Source organism: Odontomachus brunneus, unplaced genomic scaffold (assembly GCF_010583005.1).
Source record: "Odontomachus brunneus isolate Ranch 3 - 2012 unplaced genomic scaffold, Obru_v1 Obru_scaffold_007, whole genome shotgun sequence".
Lineage (NCBI taxonomy): Eukaryota > Metazoa > Arthropoda > Insecta > Hymenoptera > Formicidae > Odontomachus > Odontomachus brunneus.
In genome coordinates this window covers 3,082,192-3,097,747 of record NW_022639457.1, presented here as the reverse complement: position 1 = coordinate 3,097,747, position 15,556 = coordinate 3,082,192, and the positions used below count along the sequence as shown (strand labels likewise).

Genomic DNA, 15,556 nt, shown 5'->3' with positions numbered 1-15,556 from the left:
GACGAGAGCGCTCGTTCTATTGTAAGCATACAAATGCCAATGATAATAAAGCGACTTTCTCGACGAATCACAATAAAAGAGAGAATAACAGAAGAAAATGACCGTGCTCATCCTGTTTTGTATTATTACTTGCGTATCGTTTTGTGTTATTGTTTACTATTCATTATTAACATGTGCGATGTGGAAAGAGATCTCTCGCAAGTTCGCTCGAATTGTTTCTTGTTCCCAAACAGATCTCGTTGATCTTCAGTCCCGAGGTGATTCATCACCACAACTGATGTACCGCAGCGGGCATGGATGAGATTTGCGAGTCAACGTCGTGTTTACGCCGTGGCAAACAAGACTAGCGCGGGCAAAATGAGACTCGACCACTCCGTCGTGCTCGTCAGGTGAGTCTTCCTCCAGAAAATCTCCAAAGCTACATTCCAAAACGTCCTTTTTGAGCAAATTTTACTCGATTAATATATCTAATACCCTTACGAAAAAATATTATAAGAAAACTACTTAGAACTATAATATTTTCGTCGATTAACGAAAATACTGCTGTTTTAACTATTGAAAACTTATATTAAAACTTTATAAAATTAACGAATAGGTTTTCTATAGTTTTTTGATAATGTAGTAATAAATATATAGTAGTATTCTAATATCTAATACCCTTACGAAAAAATATTATAAGAAAACTACTTAGAACTATAATATTTTCGTCGATTAACGAAAATACTGCTGTTTTAACTATTGAAAACTTATATTAAAACTTTATAAAATTAACGAATAGGTTTTCTATAGTTTTTCAATAATGTAGTAATAAATATACAGTAGTATTCTAATAATTTTTAAATAGTGCTTTAATAGTTTTCCTATATTGTTCTCGGTAGTTTTTTCAAATAATTTTTTTTTCCGTAAGGGCTATAATATACATAACGAACTAAGATATTGAATAAAATTTTCCTCACAAAGGATGTTTTGGAATGCAACCCAAGTGTGATTCGCGATGACCTGTTGCGTACGTAGGTGCCATACTAGCGTGCGTTTTATTGCATTACGCCACCGACACGCCGGGTTCAAAGTGCACGCCTTGCACACCGGAGAACACACCTCGCGAGTTCAGGGGGTCAGTCATGAATCCCTAGTATTAATTTGTGAAAAGTGAAGAAACCAACCTTGAAGATATACGTTTGCTTTCCACGAGTTTACATTGCAGGAAAAGATCCATGATTGCCCCTAAGCACTGCAAATTATTTACTTTGAATAACCTTACAGGAAAAAAAATTAATGATTAATAAGTATAATCGAATTCACGTGAAAAGATTTATGATCGCTATCTAGAACGAACGAATAATGATAATAGTATATCACAAATTGACGAAGAGAACCGCCGAGAACGGCCAATCAATTTTTGCCCCTTAAACACTTTCGGGGAAGAATTTCCCGGGATTTTCTCTACGAACCTTGACCGAGCAGTTAAATTGATTTTCGCTACTTTGATTCGTTAACACGTTAGACATTTCGTTGTGATTTTTGCATTAAAAATTGCATTAAAACATAACTGCGATTTCGCGCAGTCGGTGATTCTTGCCGGACAGTTGTTATCAATACTCTCTCAATATCATCGATCTCCATTCTGCTAAATCCACGGCTCGCAATTTCGCCACGTCGTAGGTATATTATAGACAAGCTACAAGCCGCGAGATACATACGTTCTGTGCTCTCGTGCCTTTTTAATGAGCAATTTACTACCATAGTACACATTATTCTTTTTTTTCGAGGAAATTACGTCAATAATTTGCGCATTTGCGAAGAGAGAGAAGGGGATAGAGTCAGAATCAGTAGATATTAATGTCTCTCGATTTTGGTATCTATTTCGTTATGGTCGTAAATAATTTAATTCGATTTGAATATAGTCGTTACGAGCGCGCGAGGCTAAGGCCTAAATCGAACTCGAAGTTCCGCGCGGACTTGTGAATATTTTACTACAGCAATAATTATATTCGCATTTACTAAAGCTGAAAACTTTACCGACAGAATACTAACTTTTCAAAGGTTACGTCGTATTAATTGTATAAAATTACAAATACTTTTATGCAATGAAGGTACATGCAAAAATAAATAGAAGCATTGCTTAATATGTGATAAAAACGGAAAAAATATTAAATATAAAATATCAAGCTGTTAGCGTAATATTTGTCTGATCCAAAAAGTTCCTTTTATATACCAAAAGTGTGGAATAGAAAATTTTTATATTGTACCTTTTCGCATCTGAATTAAGAATATCCGAAATATTTGCAGAAAGATTTTTACATATGCGTGGTTAAGTTTTCCGCTGAATATGGCAAAACGCGTATAGTTAACTTACTTAATATTTTTATGAACATTAAATATTAAATAGATATAAAAGTATTATTTTGATATTTATTTAACATATTTAATATATTGAGAAAAAGAGAGAGATTAACACGTTAACACGTAAGTTTTATTAAAAAATACAAAAAGTAAGTTCCTTAAAAAATACAAAAAAGATAGCGTAATCGTGTTATCGACAGTTGCCTCTGCGTTATCGACATTGTTCGAGTTCGTCATCGACTTCAGTATCCCCTTAGACACAAGAGCAATACCGTATTCTTATACGGAAAAAAATAATTTTGCTCTTTTAGCAAAATCGTCGTTGCTACTGTATATTCATAGTGACATCAGAAAAATTTAGTTGACGTAACTAATTTTACAAATTATTCGTTATCAGAGCAAAAATAATTTCGTTGCCAGAATAGAAAAAATTTGTTGAGTGTATTTGTCCTAAGAATCACGTTAATTTGCTATTGATGCAAAATAATGTATTTTTAGCAAATTTATTTGCTATCGGGGCAAAACTGCAACTGTTTATATAAATCCATTATGGTTCTTATAACAAAATAATTTGTAGATTCAGCAAATTATATCCAGCAAATAGTGATTAGTACTCTTAGCAAATCTTTTTGCTGACCATATAATAACGAAAAGATTTTGCTAGACCAGCAGAAAATTTGCTGGGCCAACAAATTATTTTTCTCCGTGTAGAGTCAGATCGATCGAGCAGTAGGTCAAATTGATTAATCACTGAAGTGTGGCTAGCAAAACGTGGAATCGGTACTTGATGCTCACAATCTTCGAGTCGCGCTCGAAAAACGTTCGTCAGTCGAGCTCTGGTCGACACGCAACGCGAGAAATCGAGTCTGTTCGCTCTCGGCAAAAACCTTGATTCTGCTGATTATAGTAAGCGTGGATTATGTTACGAGACTCTAGTGTCTACATGCAACATTTAAGACTGCACGACACAGTTCCACATCGAAACTTCTTTTATATATAGCGTACCTATATTGAAAATCCTCATTACGCCCGCATCCTCAGTGAACAAGCTCATCGACGTTATTGAGTGATTGTTAACGTACTCCTTATCGACAGATTCTGTCGGCATTATTGATTATTACTTTGTCGGACTCGCCAAAGACAGCAGATTCGACAAATCTGTCGGATTCGTTAAATTTGAGGCTACAATTACCTTTTCTGAACGTGGAAAAAGCTTCCTGATTGCAAGGAGAGAACGTTAGATTTAGAAATTGAAGACTCACATGCACTGAGATAAATCATCTGATAAAAAATTAACAAAGGGATATTTCTGATCAAAATGCCGATGAATTTTTGTATCCGATTAGGAGATATGCGATGAGAAATATCGGTTCATAAATTTTTGATTGGTTTATCTGATGAAATGTTATTATAATCGGAAGCATTCGATTAAATTTAATCGGATATTCTGATCGGATATAATCCATTGGTATTTTGATCGAAAATATCTGTTTGTTAATCTCTGATTGTGTAATTTCTCTTAGGATAAGCATTGAATTTCCACCAGTTTAGTCACACTCGGATCCAACGGGAAATGATGTTACTAACAATCGTTGTATTGACGATATACTCTCTTATGCAACAGCTCTCGTTACAATCGCGCTTACATTACACCTGCCACTACGTGTCGCCGCGGCACATGAATGCTGAAACACAAGTCTATCGTCATGAGACGCATCTTTATCGTCTGGCGTTTAATTCTGGTTTTAATTCTGGTTTTAATTTTCTTCCCTCTGTATTCCGCAAGCTTTCACACGAGCGGTGAGTCTTAATCACAAATTCCACAAGTCTCCGTCGAGTGGCATAATTGTACCAAACAATAATTAAATAAAAGATCTATGAGAGTTCAAACACAGCTGTTTCAGTGTAATAATACTAATATACATTAGTGACACCCCTCTCTCATTTGAGAGAATATTTTATTAACAAAGGAACTATACGCGTTTCGGTGTAACTGTACAGATCCTCCTCAGTGGTAAATTAAATTTTACAATAATAAATACATAAGAAGTTTGTCACAGAAGTTGCAATCAAAAAAATGTCAATATATATACAATAATCGCAATTTCCTTTGCATCGTTCCTTTGTTATAAAATATCCTCTCAAATGAGAGAGGAGTGTCACTAATGTATATTAGTATTATTGCACTAAAACAGCTGCGCTTGAACTCTTATAGGCCCTTTATTTAATTATTGTTTGTTCTTCAAAAAGAGTTTTTTTCGTATTTTTTAATTGTATAAAAATTGTGTGAATTTATAGCGGAGGAGGCAGGACGCGAATACTCGAAGGGATGCGCTCATCTGCAGTGCGAGAGCGGCAGCCGATGCATCAAACGGAGATTCTGGTGCAAGAATCCGCCTTGTCCGGGCATGTTGTACTGTTTTAAGTCCAGGAACGGTGAGGCCACCCGAGGAAAACGCGTCGATCATTGTCTCGCTCTCGTTTTCAGCCGATTCCTCCTCCAGTTCACTCTTGTAACATGCATCTTTTCGATATTATCTTGTTTTTCTCTGTAAGTACCGTTTCGCTCGACGAAATCGATCAATTTGACACGGCCAATTCGTTTGCTTTAGAATTATTGAAGGGGCCATTTACTTGCGACACCGTGCGCTGCAGCAGCGGACACATATGCGTCGTTAGAGTTCGAGGATGTCGTTGGGACGAAAGTAATTGGCGTATATATTAGAGGAATATTAGTTATATTTCTAAGCATTGCGACTAATATATATACGGTGATTGGGTTGCGCAAACCTGTTTAGAATGCCAGCAGCAGATTGCGCGTTGCATATCAGAGAAGGAGTATCACGAGGGAGCGGCTTCCTGCGCGGGCTTCAAGTGTCCAGAGGGAAATCGTTGTATCCTGCGGGAATCACATTGTGTCAATCCACCCTGCAAACTCGTCAGGAGCTGCGACAAGTCAAAAGGTCACACAATTCAAGTACTGAAAATACAATTTAATTTATGTTCATAACACGTTCCTCCATGCGACACGTTTTATTTTATTCGCATTATTTTCACTATCAAAGAGAGAGGGAGAGAAGTTATAAAGTATTGGTTGTATTTGGAGGTACACAATTTCCAAATTTATGCATGAATTATAAATCCACATGGAGAGAAAATTTAGTTGAATTAATCAAATTTTTAGAATATGAATTACCCAGGAATTTCGATTGGAGTTACTTGAATTCTGTTTAAGTCAGCCAGAAATCTTGTTAATTTTAATAACTTCACCGGGAATTTCTGAATCGTTCATAGTTCACCAGAAACTATTGGCTAATCCAAACAAGCTTTTTTTTTCCCGTACACAGACGTGCAGATCTGGTTCGACACATGCAAAGCTATGGACTGCCTCTCGGAGTACGAGTGTTTCCTGCGAAAACCGGACAACAATTGTCTTGACACATCGTGCGCGCACACACCTGATTGTACTCTGACCACTGGTCTGTTTGCGCCAGATGATAAACGATCAAATCAATTTATGATTATAATGATAAATCGGATCTTTCGATTTGCAGAAGAAGAGCTGATCAGTAAATACTGCCGCGGCTGGGTCTGTCCGCCAATGCAGAAGTGTGTGGTTCGAATTGTAGGTTCGTGCAGGGGCTTCAATTGTGCCACAGAGAGATCCTGCCGACCCCTCACCGTATTTACGAACTTATTCGAGCACGATACATCTGCAAATAACAAGGTAGTCCATTCTCTAAATAATAGCGCTAAATTCATTGTGAATTTTGAAGAAAAGAAGACTTGGCAATTTTTATAGTGGTAAATAATTGTACACGAGGAGAGAATTCTATAGTAAAAATTATTATAGGATTTTATAATCGAGGAATAGACATTCTGCTAATTTCACCGTCCTTTCATTCCATATGTGCTACTTCTGTTTTAGAAACTGAAATGTGCTATTAGAATTCTTGCTACATTTCTAGCAAAACTTACTATATTCTTTAGAAAAATATATCTTACTGATAGTCTGCTTTACTGAAAACATAGTAAAGTTCAAAGAAATTTGAGGAATAAAAGAAAAACTGTAATCTTCTCTCCGTGTAATATAAGCGTGTAAATGTTTTAAAAATAATTAATGTTGTAATTTTTTAAAAATATTAAGAAAAATTTAAATATTTTAAAAATATTAAATAATATACGATCAAGTCTTCTTTTTCTTTCGAGTTCCACGTTGACACTCTCGTGCTGATGAATTTGTCGTGAAGTTATCGCGAATATTGAGACGTGTAGGAGAACATACGCGGATAGAGAGACTAATAGAAATAAACGTAGACTGAAAGGACCCTGATGCAAATCGGAACCGGGTTGACCCATCAAGAAACGGAGAGACGCGAAATGAACACGCCGACACGTTATCCAATCACGAGGAAAAAGGTGACGTACTTTCTCATGAATGTCTCGAAGGCTTATGGAAGATGTAAATGCCAAAGCTCGATAGAGGTTTTATTTGGTGATTTCAGACAACTTCCCCGGCGACTTCAACGAGGAAGCAAACAGATTACACAACATCCCAGTAAGAGATTAATTACAAAAGTGTATCTTCTCTGTCACTCTTATCGATATTAAAATAAGTATATTCATAGACATACGCACATGTATCTACACAAAGCTTTTCGAAATCCTGTCGCTGCTGATTTATATGATTGCGTTTTTTTTTTGTGCAATGGGAAATTTATATGATTGCATTCTTTTTGTGCACGGGACGGAAATTTCGCTGATTCATCAGCGGACCACGACGAAATCAAGCTCCATCATCGAGCCACCAGATGCATCATCGTCTACCCGACCACATTCCATGTCTCACCCTCGATCCTGGTCGAATCCCGATGAATTATTAACAACGAGCACCACCAACAACGGATTGAAGATTACAGACGAGATCGACTTTCACGCGGTACTTAATTGATTCAATTAGTCAAGTAGCCGTTTGGATGGAGGTAATTGCCGAAAGACGAGCTCGTGATCTCGAGATCAAAATAAAATTTTCGTGATCTAAAGAGGATGCTGTGGCTGAAAACTTTACCGACAGAATACTGACATTATTCTACAAAGTTTACGTCGTATTGGTTACACAGAATTACAAATGCTTTTACACAATGAACGTACGTGCAAAAATAAATAGGAGCATTGCTTGATATGTGACGAAAACGAGCAAAAAATTTTTAATGTAAAATCTCAAGCTGTCAGTTAGAATAATATTTGTCTAATCCAAAAGTTCCGCAGCTTGTACATACCGAAAGTGTGGATGCTCCAAACAGAAACATTTTGAAGAACATTTCTCTACCTTCGCATCTGCATTTGAAAGCTTAAAAATGTCGAAAAAGTTTGCAGAAAGATTTCTACACATATATAGTTAGGTTTTCCGTTGAATATGATAAAACAAAACAATACACATTTATATAAATTCTATATATACAAGAAATACGAAAAGTATAGCGTGATTATGTTAGTGAGGATCGTCTCTGCATTATCGACATTGTTCGAGTCGTCATCGACTTCAGCATCCCCTTAAGCGCAGGTAAAATTTTTGCAAATGAAACTTTAAACGAGACGCGTTTCACGTTTCTTACATCCTCCTGTTTCTCGAGCACAGATACAATTTTCGAGATGGGCCGTTCTAACATTCAAGTTCTTTTTTCAGACCACTCCGAGATTCTCCGGCTGGTCGAGGAACTCGAGTCTCCCGGCGACCCCGTTCACGGAGCGGAGATTTAAATCTACTGCTGCGCGCAACACGACAACGGGATTAAAGCTGCTGAAGAAGATCTACATAGCGGCCGACGACGCTGTGCTGTCGCTTCCTGTGGTGTTGGAGGGTATTAACTTAGTCGGACAAGGCTATCCGATCTGGACAGAGAGCGAGCTACATCGTACGGCAGCATTAGCGGTGGAAAACGAGGATGAGAGTGGATGGACGTACTACGCACCGCGGGAGCCTTATAGGATTTTATTACCGCCATACGAACCGGTGATCTTCGTCGAGGACACGAGACGAGGACAGCTACCTCCGTTTTTCACTTACGCGCTTGATCACTCCTTTAACGAAGCGGCCTTGGAAGAAATTCCGTCTCGAGGTACTCTCAAGTAGAGCAGAAAGTCATGACGACGTCGAAATGACGAGAGAACGGTCAAGTCGTGATTGAAAAGTGAGTCTTTTCGTCGCTCTCTCGTCATTCTAGCATCAATTTGACGTCATCGTGACTTTTTGTTTTGCCTGGCTTTACGGTTAATCGCGGTTAAACCTGTCTTTAATCGCCACTGAAGGCTGTTTGATTATATAGCGTATAGATCATTAGATTATTAGATTTATTATTTCTGATATTCGTTAAAGGCTATTTAATTATAGTGTGTGGATTATTAGATTTCTGATCTTTGCACTGAGAAAAATCCCTCGGTTATCAGAACGAAAGCGCGTTTGCTGTTGTTGATGAAATAGATCGAACAGTTGCCGTTGTAAATTATTCGTCATTTTAACGAGCACATATTGCTTGAGATACAAATCGTAATTACTCTCGTCTATTTCGATTAAGTTAGTAGTGTCTTCATTACAGAAGTGTCGCTTAAAGCAGAAAAATTGAAGGTGACAAATTTGTTACCACAATGGGATCATTCATTGTCCCATATGTCGACAAACTATTTACACTACACGGAGAAAAATAATTTTGCTCTTTTAGCAAAATCGTTATTGCTACTGCATATTCGTAATGACAGCAAAAAAATTTTGTTAACGTAACTAATTTTACAAATTATTCGTTATCAAAGCAGAAGTAGTTTCGTTGCCAGAAAAAAATTTGTTGTGTATTTATCCTAAGAATCACGTTAATTTGCTGTCGATGCAAAATAATATATCCTTAGCAAATTTATTTGCTATCGGAGCAAAACTGTAACTGCTTATATAAATCCATTATGGTTCTTACAGTAAAATAATTAGCTTTAGCAAATTATATCCAGCACATAGTGATTAGTACTCTTAGCAAATCTTTTTGCTAAAAGTATAATAACGATATAATATAACCATATAATAACGAAAAGATTTGCTAGACTAGCGGAAAACTTGCTGAGCCAGCAAATTATTTTTCTCCGTGAGTATTTCCTTTTTCTCAGGGTATGATCGATCTCTCGCTTTTTCCTACACTCTGCTATCAGATTTTAGACTCGATTTGACAAACTCTCCACATTCGACTAAGGCTGCGCTTTATAAAACGTTATAAATACTTTGAAGCGCCGTGTAAATCAATCATAGGTCTTCTTTAAGCGCTTCAAGGCTCAAAGAACGTTTTTATGCATCTAATCACGCTCCAATACCGCTTCAGATACAACGGGAAATTCAAAAATGGATAATGATCCGGCAAGTGTAGTTGACGGGATTAGCAATGATACAAATGTTACTGCAACTGTCGAGATGGGAAACCTCAGAACAAATCATTTCGATGACTCGTCCGGCGATTATGCGAAACTCCGCGCGATGAAAGCAGACGTTGTTACGCCGAATATTCGCGACAGACAGTCGGACAGTTACTATGACGTGAGTATGCTTCGAACGATCGCTGTTTGTGATTCTTCTTTCATTCTTCGCGAGTGGAGCTGACAGCTATTATTTATTCCATCGCCCGCACCGTGCAGGATTACGAGTGGCGGCCGTGGTATGTGATTCGCGATTACTTGGAAAGAAGCGTGCCGCAGTTCGTCCACGAGAAAGAGCTTACATCTGCCACCGACGAGTTTGCGACAGGTAACTCGCGTGAGAATAATTTTGATAATATATTGTTTTCCATATTCAGGAAAGGTACACACAGAGAGAGAGAGAGAGAGAGAGAGAGAGAGAGAGAGAGAACGATTTGTTGAATTAAATAAATATTTCTTTGGAATAGTTCAAATAAATTTTTTAGTCGACACAACAGAAATATTTCTTTGGAATTAAGCCGCAAATAAATATTTTTGTTGCGTCAAATAAAATTTTGTTCAGTCAATCAAAAAATCCGTTTGGGTTATTCCAAATAAGTGTTTATTTGATTCAACCAAATCGTTCTCTTTGTGTAGAATCGCGAAATCAAAATAATTTAAAGCCAAAGTGAAATGTTTTAATATCACTCGACTTGAATGTTCAATTTGCCAAAGCTTTCTCAAGAAACACTACACTGAGGAAAATTTATTTAAATCTAAATTCTCTTTATTTAAACCAAATATTGTTTACTTAAATCAGATAAACAATATTTTAAAAAAATTTAAATAAAGAGAATTTAGATTTAAATAAATATGTTAATGGCACCCATCAAAAAAATATTTATTGATTTTAAGATAATTTTTCCCTCAGTGTATATCAATATTATAATTTCCCACTCAACAATGGGCGCATTCAGTAGAAAAAGCGCTCAGTGAGCAATCAACGATTATTGGTTCTTGCTATTAGATCCCTAAATCTAGACCAATTACATTGACAAATTACTCAACTGTTGTGCAATTGTTGAGTCTGCTGAATGCAGCCAATGTAACTGTCACTTAACACTTAAGACGTGTTATACTACACTTGCATTGTTGAGTGGGAAATTATAATACTGATTTATTCCAGTAAACATTAACTAACAATGACATTAAATCAATGTTATAATTTCCCACTCAATAATGCAACTGTCGCATAACACGTGCATTATATTGCATTTACATCGTCGAATGGGAAGTTGTAATATTAATTGGCGTTCATTGGGTCTTCTCGGGTATTAAGATTATGTATCTTTAAATATTTCGGAATAGACGACGAAACGGAATATCCGTTTAATACAACAAAAAGAGTGATTTTACGCTGATTATTATGCTGATTACAATGTTCGAGTACAACGTGCGTTTATTACATCCGTAGGCCGAAATGAGACGTGGGCTGAAAGGCTCGGCGAGGGTCGAGTTGCGCACGAAAACAAAGATCGGTTTTCTGATAGACAACTCGCATATAAACCCATTAAAAATCTTGCGACACCCAATCCAAGACCATCCCGCGTCCCGACCGGACGCGACGATTATAGCTCTGAGGATGATGAGGAACATCATAGCCTTGTAAATTATCCTTACGGCACGATAGCCGTTCACGAGACCGATAAGTCCAGGCAAGGACACCGAGGATCCTCTCTGGACCAAATTGTCGACATCTCACGGGATCAGGAGGTAAAATCACGTGTGCGTCGCGGGAGAATAGCGTGTCTGCGTCTTTATATCTCTCGCGTTATATGACTTGCGCGGGAAAAAAAGAGAGAGGAAAGAACAAGGCGTAAACCGGTTTGCGATTTTCGGTTTCAGTCGGCCACGTTTTCATTCGGCGAGCTTGACGGGCGGAGGAACGAACGTCCGATGTTTCTCTACGAGACGTCGCCCTATCGTACCTACGGCGATAATGAGCAGAAAAACGAGGAATACGACGAATATTACAGTCACTATGGGCTACGACAACGTTAGCAGCCGGCATCGAGACGACGGGATCATGATGGGAAATGGTACCGCTAATCGAGCGCAAATTTTATGGGTTTGCTCCTTCCTTCCTTTCCCGAGGCGCTATATTTCACAGATGAGTTCGTTCGTTTGTGAACGCCGAAACTCGCGAAAGCGAGTATCAGACTGGGTGGGGTACGCAATGTGCAGTGAAAAACGCAACGGCATGCGCGCGGAGAATGGTTTACAATCGTGCTGTGACAATTGAATTTACTCCGCACGAAATCTTCGCTTCTTGCGTGCAAATTGGCTGTATCGGACGAGTTGATCGAAGGCAGCTCGCGGACACTGCGTTTTCTGCTTCCCGTCCCTTCTCAAGTTGAAACCTCTTTCCATTTCTGGAGAAAATATTGTAGTTTTCTTTCATATGCAAATTCTTTTCAATTTCACTGTGTTTTTAGTGGTTCACGAATGGAGGCTGTCTGTAAGGTCTGTTTCGCTAAGAAATATTTTGCTAAAAACATAGCAAGTGTTTCAATAGCACATTTCATTTCCCAAGATGTAAATAGTATATATGAACCCAGACAGCACACATCTCTAAATAGACAACCGTATAATTAGTTATCAGTCTTGCAATGAGGAAAGTTTCGCGTTTGCACCAATTATTCCGCAACTGTGGCAGGTAGCAGGATGACGTCGAATGACGTATTAGTAATGTCCCAATGATGTTTCTAACGTCAATAATACGTCATTAAGATGTCTTTTGACGTTATCTTACTACCCGAGTAATTATCATTTTACAAGAATAATAATAATAATTAGGTCAAATAATCAAATAATCAAATAATCAAATAATTGATAATAATAATCGAACAATTCGGCTGGGAAAGAGCTCCATCGTAGGAAACGTGCGTTTGGTTCAACCATCCGATCATATCCTTTTAGGACAGACCGGTCAGACCGCAATTTTAAGCTACCACAACTTTATTGAAAATCGATACTTTTGCGCGTGTTTCTTTCAGAGATATGTCTCGAATACGGGATAGTAGCGCGATAAAATCGAGATCTGCAAACAGATTTGCGCTACATTGGAAAAGAAATATTTGAACATTTACTGAGGATAAAAGTTAATAAAAGGATAAAGTTTATTTCTGCGAGGTAAAGCTCACGCCTGTGAAATAAAAATGTATCTCTGTGAAGTAAATGTTTGTCCCGCAAAGGTGAAGTAAGTATTGTTTTCTCAGTGCATACCTTGAATTGTACCCGTACTCCTTACGAAAGTTTGCAATCGAACTTTCCCTCCGCGAATGTCCGTTCGGGTCTCACGGGACCAACATTGTAAGCGGAGGGTTGCATCAATTGTTACACGTCATTCCAAGTAGATGCATTTTCTCGCGCACCAACGTCGGATACGGGTCATTTGAATCCCTTATGCTTGACTGTCTAATTCAGTCTCTCCCCTTCATACGATGAGTGAAAACGAGAATCTGAGACAATGTCCCAAATGACCCGAGGATTATCCTGTCAGCGTTGAAAACACGCTCGAGAGAGAGCGTTCGATCGCTCACGAGATGTCATCGCCTGCCGATCCTGCGTGTGCCATCATCGCGGAATCTCCTGTAACGGAGTCAGCCGTGGAGAAGTGTGCGAGAAGTCGCCGAAACCGCCTCCGCCAGAGAAGCAGAAGAGAGACGGCGAGAAAGGTGGTGGAGGTTGTCGAATATTACCACGGCGATGGGGAATGGTACCGGTCTAGTCGGCCGTTGATCGCGGTACCGCGAGCTACGGTTCTCTCGCGACTTCTGGCCGCGCTCCTCCCTGTATCTCGTCGTGCGCCGTCCCAGCAATTATCGTCCGAAGGATACGGGCTGGCCATCCTTGAAAGGTGAGTTCCCTCCGCTCTTTATTTTTCCCCCCAACCGTCGAACCGCGGGCCTTGAGACCGGTGCAATTTTCGACGAGCCGGACGTCGCCGTCGCGGAAAATAATGGTTTACGCGCGTTATAGAGCAATCGATAAAGACGACAAGACAGTTCTTTCTTTCTGACAAGAAGCGCGCGAGCGTTAATTATCGTCACAACGGAAGTTCAATTGATAACCTAGTCGGTCGTTCGGCTCGTAATACTCTCGCGTACTAAGAGCGTACAAATTTCGATCGATGTTCGCGGGGACGGTCGTAGCTGAGCACATCGGGGTGGCGTAGACTTAAATTTCCACTGAGTGTACGTTATTTCGCGTGCGACACTCCGGCGAGAGGTATAAAAATTTGTGTGGATGGACGAGCGGAGCCTGCGGAGTGGCGCGCGCCGTCGAGGAGTCACGTAATAGCTCACAAAAAACGTTTGCAAGTGCATAAATATTCGTGTATCCGTCCGCCGACGAGAAGACAAGTGAAAGGCACGTCTTCGTCTCTCGTGCATTTGATGTATATTATGTACCGCCCGTTCGCGGCTCGATCAATTGGCGGATTCTCCTCTGGAATAAAACCCGCCGGCCGATGCACGAGTCGAGCGATTAATTCGCTAAACGTGTACCTTGGCATTAAGCCGTCGTCGAATCGATCTACCTTTCCCTTGAAACATTAAGTTGCTATCGTGTCGCGTGAATGTTGCCGCGTCTTTCCGACTCGCTTCTCCTGTGCCAGAGTCTCGCGGGATGCGCTAATTATTCGCGAATTTCTTAAGAACAGAGAGAGAGAGAGAGAGAGAGAGAGAGAGAGAGAGAGGGTAAAAGAGAAGAGAGAGGAAGGTAGTTTATCGAGACCTCCTGGAGTCTAAAACACTCCAGAGTTTACAGTGAGTCGAATAATAGGTGGCGGATTATGTACAATGAAGTTAGCAATTTGGGGAGTCAGAAGTAACCAATCTCTCTAATACGCAGAAAAGTATTAGAAAATAAGATATGCATATTGAGTACAGAGAAGATACCAGTAAGGCGCATTGAGCAGTAAAATAGAATTAACATATTTAATCGGGAGTGTATATAGACTAACCAAATATATTACAAAAAAATTGGTATGTGAACTACATGCATATATAATATAATGAGAAGTAATATAGTAAATGTGAATTCAACACTATAAAATAATCGTAATTATTAGAAAAGAAGAAAATATCAGTAAATAGAAAGAAGGAGAGAGAGAGAGAGAGAGAGAAAGAGAGAAGCATCATTTATCAATCGCTATGGGACAAAGTGCTCTCCTTTCCACAAAGAATCACAAATATACATTACACAAGAAAAACTATTTCTTGGTAGCGAAAATGTAATAGTAAATAATGTAATGTAATGTAATGTAATAACAAAGTAAGTGATAAATGTATTGTAATAATAAAGTAAAAGCAAAGAGAGAGAGAGAGAGAGAGAGAGAAGACGTCTCATTCAAAGAATCATTAAAAAATGAAATGAAATGAAACGGGAAAGATACGCTTCACATGCTGCACGATTTATATGCGAGACACGCTAGATCGAGTCAGTCTCTCGTTTTTCCGTATGACAGCAAAATACAAAGATGTCATTAGTATTGTCACGCCCGTGATTGCATGTAACGAGACCTCTAAGAGCCATGGAAATAGCAATTAATCATACGACAAGCGGCTCGCGAGAGCCGATATTACAAGAAAATGTGTAAATTACTTCGCGGTAAGTGCCTCGCGTTCTCGTACGTTCATTAAAATACGATTGGGCTAATATCCGGCTGCGTGTATGGAAGAAACTGATGTCTTATTTTATATTCACGCGAAGCCGAGCCGAC

General features: G+C 38.8%; 1 protein-coding gene across 1 annotated transcript in view; it reads left to right on the top strand.

Annotated features, from left to right (window-relative positions):
• Positions 1–3,977: 3,977 nt before the first annotated feature.
• Positions 3,978–15,556, top strand: part of LOC116853997 — a 32,998-nt gene continuing 21,419 nt past the window's right edge. The window contains exons 1-14 of the mRNA XM_032835423.1: positions 3,978–4,143; positions 4,642–4,779; positions 4,956–5,048; positions 5,142–5,306; positions 5,691–5,822; positions 5,898–6,070; positions 6,661–6,762; positions 6,849–6,901; positions 7,090–7,282; positions 8,030–8,462; positions 9,702–9,913; positions 10,012–10,120; positions 11,246–11,544; positions 11,677–11,831. Of these exons, the coding sequence (XP_032691314.1) occupies positions 4,026–4,143; positions 4,642–4,779; positions 4,956–5,048; positions 5,142–5,306; positions 5,691–5,822; positions 5,898–6,070; positions 6,661–6,762; positions 6,849–6,901; positions 7,090–7,282; positions 8,030–8,462; positions 9,702–9,913; positions 10,012–10,120; positions 11,246–11,544; positions 11,677–11,831 (2,375 nt within the window). The 5' untranslated portion in view covers positions 3,978–4,025. The remainder of the gene's footprint in view (positions 4,144–4,641; positions 4,780–4,955; positions 5,049–5,141; positions 5,307–5,690; positions 5,823–5,897; positions 6,071–6,660; positions 6,763–6,848; positions 6,902–7,089; positions 7,283–8,029; positions 8,463–9,701; positions 9,914–10,011; positions 10,121–11,245; positions 11,545–11,676; positions 11,832–15,556) is intronic.